At 42.6% G+C, this 20,216-nt stretch overlaps 1 protein-coding gene across 1 annotated transcript in view; it reads left to right on the top strand.

The window, feature by feature from the left end:
- The first annotated feature begins 3,034 nt into the window (after window positions 1–3,034).
- WIF1 (WNT inhibitory factor 1) overlaps window positions 3,035–20,216 on the top strand; it is a 36,294-nt gene continuing 19,112 nt past the window's right edge. Inside the window, exons 1-2 of the mRNA XM_041465632.1 lie at window positions 3,035–3,189; window positions 3,291–3,430. Of these exons, the coding sequence (XP_041321566.1) occupies window positions 3,054–3,189; window positions 3,291–3,430 (276 nt within the window). The 5' untranslated portion in view covers window positions 3,035–3,053. The remainder of the gene's footprint in view (window positions 3,190–3,290; window positions 3,431–20,216) is intronic.

The following is a 20,216-nucleotide window of genomic DNA, read 5'->3' as shown; positions in this document are numbered from 1 at the left end:
CAAGGTGGTTATCGCTTGAGGGGTTTTCCCTCCAGGGAAGTATTGTGAATTCACTCCCTGTTGGCCCACCAGCCTCCACAGTGAAACAGCATTTTTAACTTCTGGAATGAAGATTTTTGCCTCGGGCCATATTTATGCCTGGTCCTGTTATTACTTATGTCTTTTTCTCCCTCTTTTTATATTATTCATAGCTGATGATCAAAGGGCATCAGGCTCTGACTTCCATATCCTTCCCTGAATATGTCATCATTCAAACCATCCATTCATTTATTCATTCCAAGGCTGTCATCAGGGGGAAGCTGTCAATTGCAATGAATGTCAGAGCAGGCCACAAATGCACTATATATGCATTCTTATGAAAATTAGTGGAACTTGATGCCATATTCACAACACAGTTCTGTTTGCATATATGTTTTCCATTTCATTAAACAAAGAACCACAAAATATTTGTTTTCCCCAGTATATTCCAACCCTCTCTCCATAATTCTCTCAACTCACTTAAATGAGACTATTCTTCCATGAAATATGTCATGTAATTTAGGAGAGACATTTAAAAAAGAGATCAAGAACTATACCAAGCTTATACCTAGATCTCCACATCAAATGCAAGCAGGCATTTGATGCACAAGTTTAGCAGACCTTACCCTCAGTGAATCTCATTGTGCTACAGTACTATAGCAGAGGGAAACTGGAGAGAACAAACACTGCAGTACAACAGGCCAGTCTCAGCACTAACACAGGATTCACCTAAGCTTTGGCAGATGCTGGAGGAGAGACACACGGTTAAAACACCTACAGAGGTGTCTCTGGGCTTGGATAGTCTGCTGGTGCAAGCACATACCCATCAAACTGTACTTCAGTCACTAGGTACCAGCTAATTTCTGCAGAAATAAGCTGATCACTGTTGCATTTTTTACTCAGGAGTGTTTAAATTGTACCATCACAGTTTTGGAAATTGTGTTCCAGTGTTATTACTTGGCAATTACATTGTCTTCCTTTGTTGGATCTTAAGAAAGCCCCTTTACGTGATAAGTAGCAATGTAAATCGTTGCATTGGGATATTAAATATTCTTTCCTATCTTGAGGTCCTGTTTTAACCTCTTCCTATAAGTTTCGTTTCAGATATTATTTTTCCCCCACTGTATTTATCTTTTGCAGCACAGTTAAAATCTCTCGTGTACTTTCAAGCTAAGAAGACTCAATCCCATTTGCAGGCGAATGTCTCGGATCGGGTTTGCGCGGCTCTCGGGGTGTCCCGGGCAGGGCGGGGCCGGGGAGCGGCGGCGGGCCTGCAGCGCCGGCGGCGGCCGGCAGGGGGCGGCCCCGGCCCGGAGCCGCCGCTCCGCAGGGCGCGCCGCGGCCGGGCGGGGGGAGCGCGGCCGAGTGTGCGAGATTCAAAAAGTGTTTTACACAAAGTAAATGAGAGTCATAGAATCGCGGAACCTCGGAATGGTTTGGGCTGGAAGGAAGCTTCAATGACCATCTCAAGTTTCAACTCACCTATGACCAGGTTGTGCAAAGCCCCATCCATCCTGGTCTCTAACAATTCCAGGAATGGGGTATCCACAACTTCTCTGGGTAACCTGTGCCAGGGCCTCAACACTCTCACAGTAAAGAATTTCTCTCTGATCTAAACTTACTAAGATTTTGAAGCTATTTTCTACGTACTTTGAGATTGAAGCCATTCCCCTTTGTCCTATCACTACAGGCCCCTGTAGAAATTCCCTCTCTGGCTCTTTTCTAGGGTCCCTCTGGGTACTGGAAGATGCTTCTAATGTCTCTTGTGAGCCTTGACCAGGATGAACAACCCCAACTCTCTCAGCCTGTCTTCATAAGAGAGGTGCTCCAGCCATCTCATCATCTTCATGGCACTGCTCTGGACTCGATCCAACAGGTCTACATCTTCCTTTGTTGGGGTCTCACAACATCCCTTGACCAGCTTGTTGCACTACTAAATAACCAAAAAATAGAAAATAATCAACCCTATCTAACAAGCATCTAGAGGTGAGGCATTTCTGTTAGAGTACATACACCGATTCCAGTTTTTGGAACCTAAGATTTTTCATCTCGGCAAGTTACTAGGGAATGCCACTCAATTACATCTGTCTGGAAAAGAAAGACCAACTTCAATGCTGCTGTCCATTACACAGAGAATTCCAGTCCTGGCAGTAGTACCGAGGTAACTTTAGGAGTCACACTAACAGGATGAGATGGAGTGAAAGCAGCGTCTAAAGCAGTAATCACAGGGCGAAAGTGCCCTCCAACTCTTTTCAGAACATTACAGACAGAAACTTTAGAGGGGTGATTCTGTTTAAATATTTTTTTAATAGAAAATTCTTTCAAGCTTTACTAAGTTTCTATATTGAGCCAGTTCCAGTTTCTGTGTAAATGGCAACATTTCAGTGTTTTTCAGTCTCCACTGTCCTCGAGACCTTCGGACAAAAGCCAGGCGAAAGCCTTTTCTTCCTTTAGCACGTTGCCTCATTTTCTGCGTCGTTCCCTGGTGCTGGGAAGCGTGTCCCTGTGCCACAGCTCGCTTCAGGGCCTGACCTGTCCAGTGTCGCGGGTCCCCGCTGAATCCGCCGCACCGCACCCACCTGCCGCTTGGGGGGTGCTCCCCCCACCCATGACTCAAACCCCACGTGTGCCAGGGGGCGGCTACGCACGAACTTCGTTTCTTCGCGCAGACAGGAGTGACTCCAGCGCCTCATTTGCGACCGTGGTGGTGCCACCTTGACGGCCGGAGTGCCGGGGCGCCCTGCGGGGAGGGAATACACAGGGCGGGGGGCGGGACGCGGGACGCGCGGCAGGGCAGCGACCCTGCCGTGTCACGGGTCCCCTGTGACAGAACGGGTTCTGGGTCACGGTCCCGGCTCTCGGCTCTGCTCTTGCAGAGCTCCCGGGCGCGGAGCGCTGACCGCCCTCGGCGGCGGGGGAAGCACCGTGCGAGCGCCGCGCCACAGAGAGAGGGAGGGAGGGAGAGAGGGAGGGAGGGAGGAGGGCGCGGCCGGACGGCAGCGGAGCCGGCGAGCCCCGGCGGGCGGTGCGGGAGCATGGCCCCGGCGGGGCGGCTGTGCTGTGCCGCGCTGCTCTGCGGCGCCCTCAGCCTCTGCAGCCTGCGGGCCGCGCCGCGCCAGCCCGACACCCTCTACTTGTGGATCGACGGCCAGCAAGCGCGGGTGCTCATCGGTAAGTGCGGCCGCTGACCCGAGCGGCGGCCGGGAGCCCGGAGCCGAGCCCGGCCCGACCCGGCGGGGCTGCCGCACACTGCGCCCCTTTGCCTTCCGCAGGCTTCGAGGAGGATATTCTGATCGTGTCCGAGGGGAAGATGGCCCCGTTCACCCACGACTTTAGGAAAGCCCAGCAGAGGATGCCCGCCATCCCCGTCGGCATCCACGCCATGAACTTCACTTGGCAGGCAACGGGACGGGTAGGTGCCGAGATGGGGCCGCGGCAAGGGGCGGGGGAGGCTCTGTAAACCCAGACAGGTGCTTCGGCCTTGGAATAGTAGAGGAAACGCTCTCCGAGGCGTGCTGGGGCAGCCCTGGGTGCGGGAGTCCGAGGCGCGGGCGGGGGGCTCGGGGAGCGGGGATCGCTGCCAGCGCCGGGACGGCGGGGCAGGAGCGGGGCAGGAGCGGGTGTAAGGTGCGTGGGAGCGCCGGCGGCTCGGCAGCCGGAGAAGCCGCAGGCTGGTGAGGCGTGAGACAGAACTCACCAGGAACACCCCACTCGCCTGTATTGCCGTAAAATTTTGTACAGGACGGTAGTTCCGCGGATGGAGTTTTCTTTCGACTTTCTTTAGCTTATGGACATACGCTGCAGGCTCTTCACTGATCTCTATGTACTAAATGTGCAGGCTTAATTTGTAGTTCTACTGAATAACAATTCTCTTCTGTAGACTTAATTTTACCAAGTTAAATTGCAAAACCACATAAATGTGCAGCTTATTGAATCCTGTTGGATTCTTTTGTTGAAAATTTAAGAATCTGTAACATATTTTTGTGAAGAAACGTATGTATGATTTGACACACTGACAACATATGTTGAATTTGCATAAAGCTGAAACTTGTTAGTGTACATTATCATGGATACAGAAAAAACATGGTGGCATAAAATCCTGGATAAAATTATTTCATTTTTACAGTGCTGAACATTGACTTCATACAACAAAGAACTTGGTAGAGATGAAACAATATTTCCATTTAAGTTGTGAACATTGATTGTATAATTCAGCTAATTGCAGCCTCGCAAATTTTGTTGTGGTTTTGGTTGTTTTGAAACCAAACCAAACTCTATCTACAGCACTTGTCTGGCTTCAAGGTGTTGTCTGATGCCCTTGCAATTTTTGCTGTCCTCACAAAGCCTTTGGGTTTAGGAAGTGCTTCACTCCCTCCTCCAGAGAGGAAGGTGAATGTGGAGAGACAAAACTTACTCACAAAGGCTGACTTGCTCTAGGGTCTTTGCATTCCCATCAAGCTCTACAGAGAAAACAACTTTGTATGCCAAGGGCAGGCATTTAAATACCTAGAAATAATTACTGTCTTTTGGGACTGCATTTTCTGTTCCATTTCTCTGCCAGCTTCAGTTGCTGTTGATGCTAAAACTAGCTCTTTTTTGAGTGGGTGATCAAGATGTTAGACTGAACACTGTCCTCTTGGATCTCCTTCTTGAGCTCTGCTCTCCCTCCTTTGCTGCCTACAGGTAGGTCATTAGGAGAAGGTGGTTCCAATACTGATTTCAGTGAGAAGAGCCACAGGCTTAAAGAATTTTCTGAATTACCGAATTCCTCTTAGAGAAAGCATAATTAGTAAGTGAAATATCTAAATGGTTAAAAACATTCTGTGTTTTTCCAGAATTTCCAATATTTTATGAGGGGAAGAAATGAATATATTTTTACTTTTTTCCACTGTTCTGTTTTGGTTTTAAGTATACATGTTCTTAGAAGTTTCCATTAACACATCCAGGGGAGTGCTAACAACTTGCTACCTTTATTCTGTACTTTTCTGTGAATTTCCTAAGTGAGGGAAGGGAAAATGAGAAGTGGAAGGGAGGAGGAAAGGAAAGGAAAACAAGACAAAGGGGAAAGAGATACAAAAAAGGAAGAAGGAAAATAAATGGAAACTAGTACTTTTGAAAGAAGAAAGGCATTTGAAATGCTGAAGTGCTAGACAGCGTTCTGCAAAATAGCTGTTAACTAGCATACTGTTTCCTCCTGTTTGGTAAAACTGAAATAATTCTGTGAGTTTTGTGCCTTATAGACCTCTTGACCCTGTATCCCAGTTGAAATTTGAAGATGTTTCCTCTGAGACTCCGAGGTTTGGGGGCTCCCAGTAGTATAAGCCCCACCTCTAGGAATAGCTAGACCCTTTCTGGGTCTACACATATAAGGCTTCTCTGAGTAGGAGCAGGAGATCCTGTCTATGGCATCACACAGTTCCTAGTCCTGATCTCAACAAGATGGGGGAGTGAGAGAGCAGCTGGGGGGGTGTCTGGCAGCCAGACAAGGTCAACCCACCACACCTGGGATCCCCCACAGGGCACCTTAGCAGGGATAAATATCCAGTGGGTAGATCCCATCTACCTGCTCCTGGGATGAGTGATGATCCAGGTTTGAGGTGAGTAAATAATTCAACCCAGGGAGTAGCAATGCTTTTCAGTCCTGCATGGCTGAATATTCTAACTCAAAAATGTCTTGTTGAGGGGCACTTCTGTGTAAACAGAAGTGCTTGAAACTCACTACATTTAGGTGTTACACTGCTGATGCAGTGGCCTTTGTGTCCTGAATATGTTTTACGTGGAAAAGATTTTGTTTGATAAGCAAACAAATTAATTTTCACTAGAAGGCGTTAACCAAAGAGAAGCATTAGTTGCTTTTAATTCCTAGTCCATTACTTCTAATTAATTATTAGGAAAGATGAGGGAAAACTCAAAATGTAAGGGTCTGAAGGTGCTGAATAGATAGGTTTTTTGCTAGTGAAATCAAGATGAGCCAGGAGTGACAAGAATGTTAAAGTACTGCAAAACAGGATTGTCATGTTTTTATGCACTTTATGCTTCTACTTATAAATTGAAAAATAACATTACAGGTGCTGTGTTCTTTTTAGAAATGTAATCTGCATGAAGTGACAGTTACAAATTTCTTTGAATTGACAAGTTTAAAAAAGCAAAAATCAGTGATAACATGTAGTATATAGTATGCATCCATGTCACCACTAGAGCTCACTGGTGTGCTTCTTGCTCTTATTCTGGGTGGTTTTTGCAAAAGAAAATATGACGGCTTTGAGGGTCTTGTCCTCTGTGGAAGATTCAGCTAAAAACTTCCCAGTGAGACCCTATCACAGTGATTAATGCTGCAACATGTTTTACTGTGTCCACTAGTGGAAGTTAACAAAGATTTCAGTGATAACATAATCTCTACAGCATTTAGAAATTTATGACAAGTATTTAATCTCCAAATCCACAAAACCCAGCATGTATTTTTAACTTTCAGTGGGAATTCTGACAGCTGTAAAATTAAGCTCACATCCTGGAGAATATTGGTGGAAGAGAGCCATATTAAAAAGTTGATTATTTCCCAGACAGCAAGTGCTCAGTGAGAGATCAGCAGCCCAGTGGATTTAATAGACAGGAGGTGAAAAAAAGAAACCAAAAAGCAAGTTGGAATTTTTGTTGTGTAGCATTCTCTGGTCTGATCCAGAGAAACAGTCAGTTTGGGCCACAACCTGCCCAGGCTGTTTTCTTCCTTTCAGATATGGGAGAAGTATTTGTGGTCAGATGAATTGTTGTAGCAGCTCACTTCCCCCTCCCCACTGTTATGAGTACCATAGCTCCTCTCCTGGTGCATGGTTGAATGCATGACATGACATCTGAAATAAGTCTCAAAGAGTTATTGATAACCTTGAGTCTAGCAAAAAGATGCCCACCTCTGAGAAAGAGGGAATATATGTCTTCAGTGCATTTTCTAGCATCATTTCTGTATTGTAAAGTGAAGGTCAGGAATGCTGTGTAGTTAACAGCTCCTGGAGGCTAGTTCTGATCTCAGCCATGTGACCATCAGCCCTGAATAGCTCAGATGAGTTGTCTGAAATTGTCTTATATTACTGAGATGTAGCCTGACCATGAAGATAAAATGGAATATCCAGCTATGCCAGGAGAAGATTTGTTTCCTTGCTCAGAGGAAAGTTAACAGACGACCACCAATTTTAAAGCCTTAGTTGTGCAATAAGGTGCTCCAGTCAAACATGGCTATTTCCCTGATAAACTGAAAGAAAACATAAAGTATTGAATTTCAAAACCTAATTCTTCAAAGGAAACTTTTCTTCAGAGAAACTGAATTTTTTGTAAATATCATATTCGTAACCAGTCATTATAGTGATGCTTTTCAGCTTAAAAAATGCATCTAATTTGCAGAATTTAGGAGATTTTTTCCAATAAAATTACGTCTCTTCTCGATGTTTGGTCAAGGTAATTACGTAAACTCGCACTCTTGTGATTTTCAGTAGTACCTTCTCTGCACTTTCACGTCACAAAACCGGGGAAATTCTTTGTTTTCTGACCTCTGTACCAAAATTTCCATGTGGAATGTGAAGATGTTTACATACTGTGAGCATGATTTTTAGACAGGGGCTTCTCAAATCAAAAGCACAGCTCAAAACCTTTAATATTTAGATTCTACTCAGCTGTGGTATTTTGCGTCTCAGTGTTGTAGACATGCCACCAGGGATCAAAGTAATACTCTAGAGATCCCACTTTCTTACTGGAGCAGGCATGTGCCAGCCATCTGTTCTATCTGCTGATAGAAAACAGCAGTAAAGCTTCTCAAAGTTTTGCCAAGAAGAAAAGGGGGGATTTATTGCTCAGCAGAGATGAGTTACAAGGCACCTTGTAGTGTAAGCTGCATCTGGATTCCATAGTCATTTACACGGCATGTGTGTAAACTACACAATTATTCTTTTTACACAGCAGTGTAAACCTGTGTTAAGTAAACAGTTCTTAAGATTTTCATTGTTTATCCTTTCTATAAATAATCAATTTTTAACAAAAAAAAAGCTAGTCATAAAGTATTTTCACTACTTTTACAGCAGTAGCTGCAATGTATAACATAACTGTTGAAAGGCATTGGAACTAAGAAGGACACCCCAAGCTTCAAGACTATATTTTGTGAAATTGTACAGATTTCACTCCCTGTGTTACTAACACTTTTTCTGAAATAGAAAATCCAGGCTTTCCTCTTGTGTTGCCTTCCTCTGTTTCGCTTTCCTTTTTGTGGAAGTGAGAATGTTTTCTGGCAACATCACCTCTTTTTACAGACAGTTTCACAGGTATATTCTTAGTGGTCTAAAGTTAATGCCATTAACAAGTAATGCTATAGAGAAAGTGCTAACACAAATGAGAACTAACTGAAAGAATTTTTCATGTATTTAGTATCTTCTCTTGCTTTCACACTTTCCAAAGAGGATTTTTTTGGGTAGCTACAACTATTATTGACTTGATTCTAGCCAAGTGGCTTATGTACATACAAAACAAATGTAAGGAACCACACTCTTCCCAGGGCATGCAGACACGTGAGGAACATGGTGTGCCCCAGAGTTTGCAAAACTGAAATGTAGTGATATTTGCATCACATTGAACCGAATTTCAAGAGCTGAATACCTTAGAACAATGAGTTCCTGATTATTGTTTTTAAAACTTTCAAGAAACTGCATATCAAAACCTCTTCTGTTTTGCCTTCCTGTGAGTTTACACTTGGCTTGTTAGGGTTTGTTCTTCTTTTATTTGCCTTTTTCTGTACAAATTCCACCATCTGAAAGATTCTACTTTACTTGTACTAGTCTCTTTTACCATGTTGGATTTTTTTTCATTCTGATAAAAGGTTTTTATTAGCTTTTTAACAGTTTATTTGTGGCCAAGCTCTTCACTGCATCAAACTGTAGTGAAGATGTGGTGGAAGTGCAATACCCACCTCGACTGGCTGGCAGGGCTGTGCCTGATGCAGCCCAGGCCTTCAGCACTGCCTCCCAGCACACGGCAGCTGGAGAAGTGAGGAGGTGGCACTGAGATGAGCAAGGTGCACTGCTCCAGCTGGAGAGCAGTTGCTAGTGGTCCTCCTCGGAGGTCAGTCCTGGGTCTCGTGCCCACAGTGAAGCAGCAACCCAAAATCTGCGTCAAAAAAGTAACATACATAAAGCAAAGACACTGATACTGTTGTGCAGAGGCACTAAGGAGGCTTTACCCAGCCATGATACCTGAAGTCCTCCACAGTGTGTTCTGTTCATAAAACACCTTAACAAAGGCTTTCAGAGATTTGAGGTGGATTTTTTTTTCCCAGCCATACAACAAGAAAACCTCTAGGTTTTTTTTACATCTAGAATAAAAGTTTGCTTTGTTTTCCAGCCAGCTGGTGGAGTCCATCTTTTTTTGGCCATACAAGGAAAAATGGGCAATTACCTTTGAGCTGCTTCAGCACTTGCTGTCATCAGTGCTAAATACTTCAATAAATAACTTGGAGACCAAGCACCGCTTTCAGAGCTGGTCCCACAAATCCTCTGAAGCTGCCCCTTTGCCTGGATAAAAAGCTAGCTAAACCCAGCTGATCCTAAAGGAAATAAATATGCCTGACATCAAACCTGGCAGTCTCCCAGCCTCAGGTTTTGGCCCATCACCAGGCAAAATAAACTCCCAGACAGCAGCCCGCTAATGAGAAGATCTGTCACCGGCTCTAGACACTGAAGCACAGAAACCAGCAGCAAGAGCCAGAGAGGCAGCCTTTGCAATAACAGCTGTCCAGAGAAGGAGAGGGCAGGCTCTTGGACCATCCTGACCATCAGAGAGCAGAGCTTTGAGTACTGATTATGAACCTGATTTTTCTCAGAACATGTGGAAGACGTGGACAGATCACAACTTGTTGATGAGCTGAAGTTAAGCTCTCCCTGCAACATTTTCTGCTTGCCCTCAGCTTGCAAATGTGTGAAAATTGATACAGCCAATGGCAATCTGAGATTCAAAACCTCATAGGCAAATAATCAAGTCTAGTGAACACCCTCAGTAAGGAGTACAAGTACAAACTTCAACCTGTTGCTTTCAAGCTGCAGCAAACACTGCTCTCATTTTGCCAGGTTTGAGCCTTAGCCAGTTCTCTTTCTTGCAGAGGTTTTGGGGAATAAATTGAGCTGTTGAAACAGACTCTATTTGAGTAACCAGGTTGAAACAAATTCATTTTCCTGTTGTGAAGCCACACATACATAAAGTTTCTGCAAGCGGTTATGTGGCTGCAATATGCCTTGCAGAGACTGTCAGGGAGAACAGGCAGGTTGCACAGCAGAGCACATGTCAGAGAGGAAGAAGAGGCAAAAACCAGTTATCTGGGTCTGTAATCATGAGCAACAGATGATATGCATAACATATTAAGAGCTGAGAATTAATTTACCAGCAAAGCAGGTTGGCAGTTACCTTGATTGATATTTTTGTTTTGTGCTGGCTTTTTTTACCTCCTTCCTTCCAGTTTTGCACAGGAACCTGTATTTATATTGCATAGGCTTGATCTGATTTCTATAATTGGCAAGGGAGGGTAGCTGAAAGCTGGTAACCCAACATGTTGATTCCCTCTGATCAGACCTGTGACGTGTTGGTATTAGGTACAGGGTGGAGCAGCTTATACTGAACCTTAAGGGCAAAAATTAGAAGTCTTCATCACATCAAGAACCATGGGTTTCACATTTTTACTTGATCTGACTTTAACTTTCCTTTGATGGGAAAAGTCTGCACCTTATCCTGCCTACTGACAGTGTTCACATTTGATTTGTATCTGTGTGACGATCCTGCTTAGTTAATATTCCCTTTTTAGTTGTCTTGCCAAATATTCACAGTACACTTCATATTTTTTACAGTATCATGATGCTACTGTTACTTTCATTCTATACTATGAATCACCTGACACCAGAATTAGATGTAAAACATTTCAACAGGCATATCATATTTGTATAATACCTTTATTCATCCAAAAGTAAGGGCTTTCTCATCCTATAAAATACAATCAAAGAGTATAAATTTATTAAATTATGTTAATTAGGAAATTCTTTAAAGGACAAGGTATCTGAGAGTTTCTGGGCAGGAGGAAGGGTGTCCTGGGGGTAAAAAGCTCACAATCTCTGCAAATTCTTGTAGAATCTCATGCTTTTCCACCTCTTCCCAAACCCAACAACTCCAACAGAAACTTCTGTCTCTAGGTTTATATATGTGTTCCTGTCCCTGATTGCAAAGACTGAAGTAAATGCAGTGGGGGCTTTTCCCCTCCCTGATTTAGAGCAGGTGATGGATCATGCGAGGTTCTTCACCATTTCTGTGCCCTCCAGCGGTGCAGGGAGCAGACCTGGCTGCTCAGCAAGGTTTGTGGTGTGGGACATTGCTCCCCTCCAGCATTTTTTTTTCTTCCTGAAAGTATTGTGGACCCCATTCAGCCCAGTGCTACTCACTTCGTTAATCAATAAAGGCTGGTTTGGAGTATTTGGGGAATCTCCAGCAGCCTATGACTCCAACAGAAATTAGGGATTGTCAACATATCTGGAATGTATTGAGTGGCAAAAAGAACAATTTGGTCCCAGTCTGCAACAGCAGACCAGATTTACCATAGATACTCATTGAGGAATAAATTACATCTCTGATCTTAGCAAAACTCTTGAATCCCAAATGGGACAGTTGTCTTACATCAGAGTGCAGACTTTTGCTGTCATTAGACTCCTGCTTGTTTTTCATCACAGGTAAATTTGGGCTTTGGGAGATCTACACATTCATTTCTGAGGCTGCTGTTCCTCTTGCATTTTCTCTAATAAAAATGAGGTTAGGGTCTCTGCAAAAGATTCTTCTGGGGACCTTTCAGCTGCAGCCCTCCTTGACAGGATTTAGACTGACACAGGATAGGTCACGTTATCCAGAATTTAAAAAAAACACAACAGAAGGATGTAGCTTTCCCAAAACAAATTTCCTGCCTTTCTTAATGAGCCTTATTCCTGCAAGTGTGTTTAAAAGGTTCCTCTGGAAGCTCAGCTTGATCCTCTGTCAAGTCAGCTGAGTCCAGGCCTTGTGAAGATGCCTGTGCTGCAGATAGACTCCACCTGAACACAGGGAGGGAAAGAAAGGTGGCTCAAGACTGCAGGTAAATCAGGTTCTAGCTGGGCTGAACTTTCTTCTGCAAGTGCTGGTCTATGTCCTTTGAGTGTACAGGAAGTCAAGGATGAGCTGGTTTTAAACAAGATACTTCATTTAAATGCTGGGAAATACACTGGACCTTAGCTCAGAAGACTGGACCTGTGAGGCTGGTACTGTAACCCGGGGATGAAGCTGTGCTGAGCCTGCCTGTGGAAACAGTCCCAACGACAGAAAAGCTCTGTGTAGAACCTGTTCAGTTTCCCATCAGAAACTGGGGATAGGATTATTCTTCCTTACTCTTCTCTGAAGAGAAGTTCATCTTGCTTTGAGTAATTCAGGGTGTAGTTATGGAGGACAGAACTGTGTGGCAGCCTCTATAGTACATGGAAATATGACAGCAATATGTGTCCACTTAGAAGAGTCTTCATTCAGTAGAAAAAGCAGTGTGATTTCAGGTACATCAGCAAACACACAAATTCCTTTTCAGATACACTTAGAAAACTCTTAGTAGTGAATTTAGTTCTTCTTTCATGGTAGTACCTAGAATTTGCTTTGATCAACGACAGCCTGTGAAATAAGAAAAAAATTACTCTCAATTTTCACAAAAAAATGTATTTGAAAATCCATGCAGTAGGTATTAAAAGAGAGCCGTGTTAAGAAAGTCTTTCCTAATGACTAGTCAGGGTGGAGTTGAATTTTTTCATATTTTCAAATTTTAAACAGTAGTCTTCCTGCAAAATAAGGCTGAAGACCAGTATCTGCTGAGCAATAAATAAAGAAACTCTCAATCAGAGGTGCTGCAAACTTTGTCACATTGGTACACAAAAGTGGAGGTGTCCCTCTTTGAAACCCTTGAAGGACTCCAGTCTGACAGAAGCTGTTGTGAGATTTCATAACTTTTGAGAAAGGTCACTGCTTACATTTTGAAGAGAGATATTTATATTTATTATACAGGAGTGCCAGTTAAAGCCAAGATTGAAACACATGGACTCAATAAAGGCCAATTATGTGACCTTTGCTGTTTGCCACGCTTTTAACTTGTGTAAGTAATTGATTGCACTTTCATGAGATCATAATCAGAAGGTTGTTCTTTGGTAATGGTGTGCTAGAGGAGCTTTATCCTCAACTTCAAAGCTATTCTGTGAGGCTTAAGAACAAAGGGTTGGAAGTTTGAAGCGTGGCCAAAATGAATCTGTATGCATTATCCATGTTTACCACCATTCAAGAGGTGGATTAACTTAGTCTTCGCCTGTGAGCTTTCCCTCATCACATCAGATGAGCCACCATCTCTAAGGTTTACATTTTCACTCTTAGAACTATTCTGCTTAACTAAATATAGTGTCTGTTCAGATCCATCATAACTAATCTAAATGCTTGTTAGTGCCATCACTTCCCCAATTTTAAAGATTTTATTGAAATTATTTTACATTCCCTGTGAAGAATTTTCAGGGTAAATATTATTTATCAATGAATCTATCCAAAGCCTGAAACTGTAAACAGACTATAAGCTAAAGATGCCCACCCAGGATCAGCCAACCAAGCTCTTCACTTACTTTTCAAGCTGTGAGGGGGGAAAAATAGCTCTGTGGGTTTTTCTCAGTGTAGATAGAGCCACATAGAAGCATTGCAGGTGGCAGTGGCAGGCCTGCAAAGACTTGTTTTCTTAGGAAGTAACCTGATGACACAGTGTTTTGTATTTTTTTCTCTAAGAGCAATAATAATTTTCTCCTATTTTATTAGCTTTGGGAGATGGGTATTTTGAACATCCGTGATTGTTAAATGTCCACCAGAGAGAGCACTAATCTTTTCCTGGCTGAACAAAGAATGAATTAGCCCTTGCTGTGCTGGAACAAGAGCTAACTTTTCAGGAGAATAGCCTTTATTCATTTTCAGGATACCACAGCAATATGTTTTGTTGAAGATAGCAAAGGCTTGTGTGTGTTTTACTTATTTTAAATCTGAACTCTTAATGGTATCTCTTTTTGGTATACTGTTTGCTTCTCTCCCCTTCCCCAAAGCACAATTTTCAAATTTTCATCTGTAAGACATGAGACAAAACATTTTAAAGGAAGCTTGTGCACCAGGCCTGGCTCATGCAGAGAAACATCATTCCTTGCTAGAAATTTTCAAGGTGTAATTAACTGTGCATATTTGTCAAAACCTTAGTGATTTTGTCTTCATTCAGCTTAATTTTTTTTTTTCAAAAGTAACTCTAGTGAAGCTGTACTAAAATGCATTACAGAAAATGTGTTAAACAAAAAAAGTCTAAATATGGGAAGTTGGGCTATTTTGCTTTCTTTGCTTCCAATTAAAGCAATATAGAGGAATGAGAGACTCCCAGAGTTTCATCACTGAGTAGCTGTAAATTTGTTGTGACTGTTTTAAGAAAATCATGCATTCTGCATGCCTTTGTCTCCACGTGCTTGTGCTGAACCTGGAGGTTGCTGTGCATCCTTTTGCACAAGTGCTGCTGTCCCAGGCTCCAACCTGGTGGAACAGCCCCACTGTCCCCACTGCAGGTGCCTCCTGCAGCAAGCGGTTGCCTCTGGTCTAAACCATACTGTCATTAGCAGGCTAATGATGGACAGGGATGTGTACTAGGCTGTTATTTGTCCCTCTGTCTCAGGAACCTGCTTTCTAGGCATGATGATGATTTTCAGAGTTAATGCTCCGCTGATATACTTGGATTTTTCTTTTTCACCTCTGTTCCTCTCAAACCTCAATCTTTCTGGCAAGCCCTTCAGCTTCCAGTCTGAGATTGGTTTCAAATTACTGCTTCAAATGCTAGAGTGCCTCCAGAGCTCAGGGTCTTGTGGGAGAAAATATTTGCTCTAAATGACGAGTAGGAGCCCTGTTTCCCATGTCTCCCAAAGAGCAGACAGCTGCCAGAAACAATGCCAAATATAATCTAAATTATGTTGTGACCTTACCAAGCTTCTTGACAGTGATTTTTTGATATTACTTGTCTTTATAGAAATTATTTTCTCATTATTTGGAGGAAAAGCTGATGTATTCTGCAAATATTTCAGACCATCTTCCCAGTGCAAAGCTTTCTTGGAAGCCTGTCATGTCACCTTTCAAAATCTGAGGCTTCTTTTAAAAGCAAATGATAAATTTCACTTTCCCAGTTTCATAAATCATTCTGTTGGAGGACCTAATCTGCCATCCACAGCTGAATGCCACAGAAGACATTAAGCACCAGTTAGTCATCTTCCACTGGCAAAATCAGAGTTTTATACCATTCTTCTGAAACCATTAAAACCACAAGTAGTTATTGTTGAAAGTTCCGTGCAGGGATGCACTCTATTGTTAAAAAGTCTTCCCTCTTGTGCATGGATTTTCTTCAGTCTGCCATGATTTCCTTAATGTGAAGAAAGCAGGCATAGAAGAGGCTCTACAGATTTGTGAGCATTTCACCACAGCATTGTCTAATTACTAATGTCACATAATGTATTTTTCTTTGAGGTTGCCCATTTCTCTGAGTTCTAGTTTGTGTTCTTTTTTAAAATTTATTTGAAACAGCAAATATCTCTAGTCCTCCTTTGTGTGCGTCTCTGTTTTTTTAACCCTGCTGCTTCACTCCATTCTCATACCCTTAGCAGCTGATACTGGAAGATAGTCAGATTATCCTGTAAACTGATTTTCTCAGAGCAGGTTTCAATATTGCTTCATGTTGTGGGAAGAGGTAGTATGGGAGCATGCCTCTCATTTTAGGTCTACCTCTTGAGGCTGACAGCAAGTTTCTGAGTGTTACACTGAGTGTAAAAATTGATTTACCCGCTCTGTGACAGGACCAATTCATGGGTTCTGCCCACGTGCTAGGGCACAAAAATGGGCAGTCTGTAGGCAGACACTTTGTTATCTGCTTGTCTAAGGAAGCTCCATCATGTTGTTCATTACAGCAGTGTCTAGACTGCAGTGCAGTAACAAAATGCTCACATGTATGTACATATTCCTGCTCTGGCCAGACTCCCTCGATAGCCTGGTATGCAAGGTACAGATAATCTTTGCTGGACTTCATCTCACTTTGCTTCATGCTTCATCCTGGAACACAGACCAACTTCTCTGACCTAATGCAGTTAATATCTTGGAGAAGCAATGGTCCATGCTGTAAACACCTAACAAACACATACATTGTCTCACTTCGTGACTTTATTTATGGCATATGCAGCTGTGAGCATCTGCTATGGATAATGCAGTGTAGAATCTTCCAGTGTGTGCATAGCCAGAAATATTCGTGGATCTGGGATAAAAAGGAACTTCTTTGATGTGTTTCTTCCTTTAAATATAGAAAATTGGCATTAAGATATATTTGTCATTTAATTGATAACAGAACATTCAGCACTGATCTCTTTAAAATAATGAGAAGAAAATATAGTTAATTTCTTACATCTACTTTCAAAGCTAACATACATTTGCTTCTTAATTAGAAAGGGTGCAGATTTCATTAGGTTATTGAACCATAAGATACAACAGTTCAAGCTGCTCTGCTTTGCTTTAAGTACTACAGTTCTGTGTCTATCATGTAAAATGAAGAAAACATAAAGCATATTATTGTGAATTCTTTGATAAAACACAAAAGGAAAAACAGGCAGGAACAACATGGCATCTGAATGGTCAGAGAACTTCAATGCAGTAGATCTTGAACCAAGGAAAGGAGACCTGTAGGAATTTTAACTGTATATCATTTAAAACCAAACTGCCGACAGATGTTTTCTACAATACTTGTTAGAGGGCTTCATTATTTTTATAACCTTTTAAATTCCTCTGATTTATAGAAAACAGCCATTCAAAGTCCATAAAAGTTAATCCCAACCAAGGAATTATTTGCCTAAAGTGAAATTTCCTCTCTCTGCTCTACCCACATGGGGAACTGTTAAAGGGCAGCTGCTTGGGGCTACCTGCTGCCTGAAAGCACCAGCTCCCCAGACTGTTCACACAAGGTCTGCAGGGGTCCTTGCCTCAGTTTCTGAGGATCCCAAACAAAGATTTTCCACAGAAGTAAAGCATACTTCTCCTCGGGTGCTTCCTGAAGTCAAGCCAAAATCCTTTGTCCTTGCAAAGTGTGCAACTTTGTGCTGTACTCAGTGATCAGCAATTTAATGCAAACCCCATTTTCTTTACCACCTTTGACAACACTGTTTATAAGGTTTAGCTTCACTACCAAGTTTAGATCTTCACGTACCAGAGAGTTCGTAGGCCAGCTTCAAAAAAAAACCCCAAAAAGCCCCACAAAAAACCATGAGAGTGCCTTTATAATGGAAAACGGAATTACAGATTATGGATTTGTTCCCTTTACTGTCAACAATATCCAAGCAAATTTTGTTGTCACTACCAGGTTGCTCACAATGACCACTTACAGCATAAATTACAGTAGTCACTAGACAATATTTTAATTGCACAAACTTATATCTTCAATAAAGCATCATCACTAAATTTCATGGTAGATTTGAGCATGGTAAATATTTGCTGAGAGCATGTTGTTTGCTTTTCAGTCATGATGATTAATGCAAGTTAATTGGCAGTTGGAGTTGGCAATCAACTCCAATTACAGCAGGACAACATTGGAGACTCGATGTAGGGTTAGTGTCAAGACAGATTTCCTCCAAATAGGTAGGATTTAAGGCAGTCAAATCATGTTTTAGATTCACAGATTTGAGGAGTGAAACTACTCTGCTTCACTGTGCAGCCTCTGTAGACTGGGATTTTTGTATATAACTTCTATGTCAAAATTTAACCAGCTCAGTCCAGTATGATTTGCCAACATACTCTGCAGCACATGACTTTGAAGTTATGCTAGCTGGATCTACCTGAGGTGTTTCAGCTCTTAGATACTATCACTTCAAGAAGTTCAGTTCCTGTCAACTCAGCAGATGTACAAACTTTTGCAGAGAAATGGTGAGAGCAGTTATCTCTCCACAGTGCGATGTGTGGCTTTTCTTCTGAGCCTCCTGTTGCTTGTGCAATGTCTCTTCCCATCTTTTGAACGTGCCATCAGAACATACTCCTGCCTCAGGCACTAACCACTGCTACGCCTCTGCCCTGGTTAGAGGAATTACTTCCTTCAGCAGCAGTGACTATTGTGGCTCATGCAGCAATGGGTCCCTTTTTCCATGGGGAACTTTCTTTTTGGCTTTGTCCTTAGGCACTAGAAAATTTGCCCTAGAAAATGAGATTCCAGTCCTTTTCCTACAAATTGGGAATCTGGCTTACAAGCTGACCTTCTACCACAGTGTGTCTGGAATGGAAATACGGGAGTGGAGCTATTTGGACTAGTTACCAGTTTTTGTTTACTAGAATAATAAGAACATAATGTTTTAATATCCCAGGTCATAACTCATTATGACCTGGTTTAGATACGACCAAACATCAAAGCTAACCAATGAGAAACAGACAGTGGAGCCTTGACTCACTCACTACACTATTCTATAGATGTGTGGAGACATATAATTATTTTTCTGAACCAAAGTTTTATTTGAAAACAAAAATGTTCACAGTCTGACTTTATGGCTTTTTTTCATATTTTGGCATGGTATATTGTATTGGAAAAAAAAAAAATGTCTTTAATTAAAAGCAGCATTTTGAACACTACCCCAGACTTCATTTTTCATCTCTGGTTTTACTGTTTCTCTCCATGTCCTGTCTCCCTCACACATTTACTCCATGTGTTTAACCCCTGCTTAAAACCTTTCATTGTTTCCTGCCCTATTGTTTTGCAAGTCCTCCTCTGAGCTCTCTATGCCTACACAGCACCCTCTGAAGATTGTCCATGTAGAGTATAGCCCCTCATGCCATCTCCTCTCTGATATGGGGTCTCCTTACTGTCCCTACAGAGCAAGTGGATGTGCTGCCAGGGCTGATTAGGAATTTCATAACAACCGTTCTACCCAGATCATGAGTACTTTTCTGGTGTCGTCGGTCCTTCTTGTACTAGGGAAACAGGATATTACAGGAGAAAAAGGACCTTGTTCTAGCTAAGGACATGGACAGACATCTTATAGACATAAACTAGCTATCATTTATCAGCCCAAATTTTGGCTTTAATCTCTCCTTGCTGCACTGTTTTATCTAAAAGGTAGACAGAACAGTACAGTCTACCATCAGTGAGCAGATGGAAACACATTTTTGCCAGTGCCCATGCTATGGTCTCAAGGACTTACCTGAGACCAGCAGATGGAATTACTTGTAATACCTTGTATGCTTCATGGTAAATGAGATGCCACAATTTAACATAAAAGTTTCATTTCCACTTGCTCTGCACCCCAGCAGTTGTGCTACTGACTGTAGTGGAAGCCTCTAGTGACGGGCGAAGGTGCATGCATCTCAGGTGTATGTGGTGTGTACTGCCACACCGCAGACACATCATGGCACTTTGCATCAAATGTGAAGAACTCTTGAGCAGATGACCCAACAGAGAGGCCAGGCTCCTGAGGACAAAAGTACCAGAGACTGCAATCTGTGCCACAGTGCAGGTGCTTATCTGAGGTAGGATTAAGGTCATGGAAAGTAGTTTTTAAGTCATGCCGAAACTTTCTAGGGCTCCTCCAAACAGGTCATTGATGTTGCAGTTAATGAGTGACATGAAGCCAGCTTGGTAGGAGAGCTCTCAGCTCCACCCTTGGAACAACGTAATGGAGTGGGGTTGAACAAGGCAGTGTCAGAGCTGTAAAAAGATACGTGTCCTGTTGTGGTGCCCCAGCAGCATGGCTGCTCACTGCCTGGCACTGTTTGCCCAAGGCAATGCGCTGTGCAGATCAACCAAGAGCAAGCCTGGATAATCTCATGCCACACTTGTACGTGCACTCATGGTACAGGCAGGTCATCCAGGCTCACAGTCAATCCAGGAGGATTCTGCTCAAAAACCAGCTTTAAGAATGAGCTTAGTGTTCAGATATTTCTGTTGTCTGCCAGATGAATGGTGTGGGTCGTAAAACACATCTTCTCTGTATAACATTTCTCCACTATATGCATGCCATTTTCCTTGCTGATATGCTGCATGCTGATTACTGTGTATGGTCACTCGCAATCTGTGAAATAAGAGGAAATTATCTGAAAATTATGTTTAGATGAAG

The sequence above is a fragment of the Pyrgilauda ruficollis genome, unplaced genomic scaffold (genome assembly GCF_017590135.1).
Source record: "Pyrgilauda ruficollis isolate IOZ18807 unplaced genomic scaffold, ASM1759013v1 scaffold19, whole genome shotgun sequence".
NCBI classification, from domain to species: Eukaryota; Metazoa; Chordata; class Aves; order Passeriformes; family Passeridae; genus Pyrgilauda; species Pyrgilauda ruficollis.
Note: the sequence above shows the minus strand (reverse complement) of the source record. Positions and strands in the feature narration are given on the sequence as shown.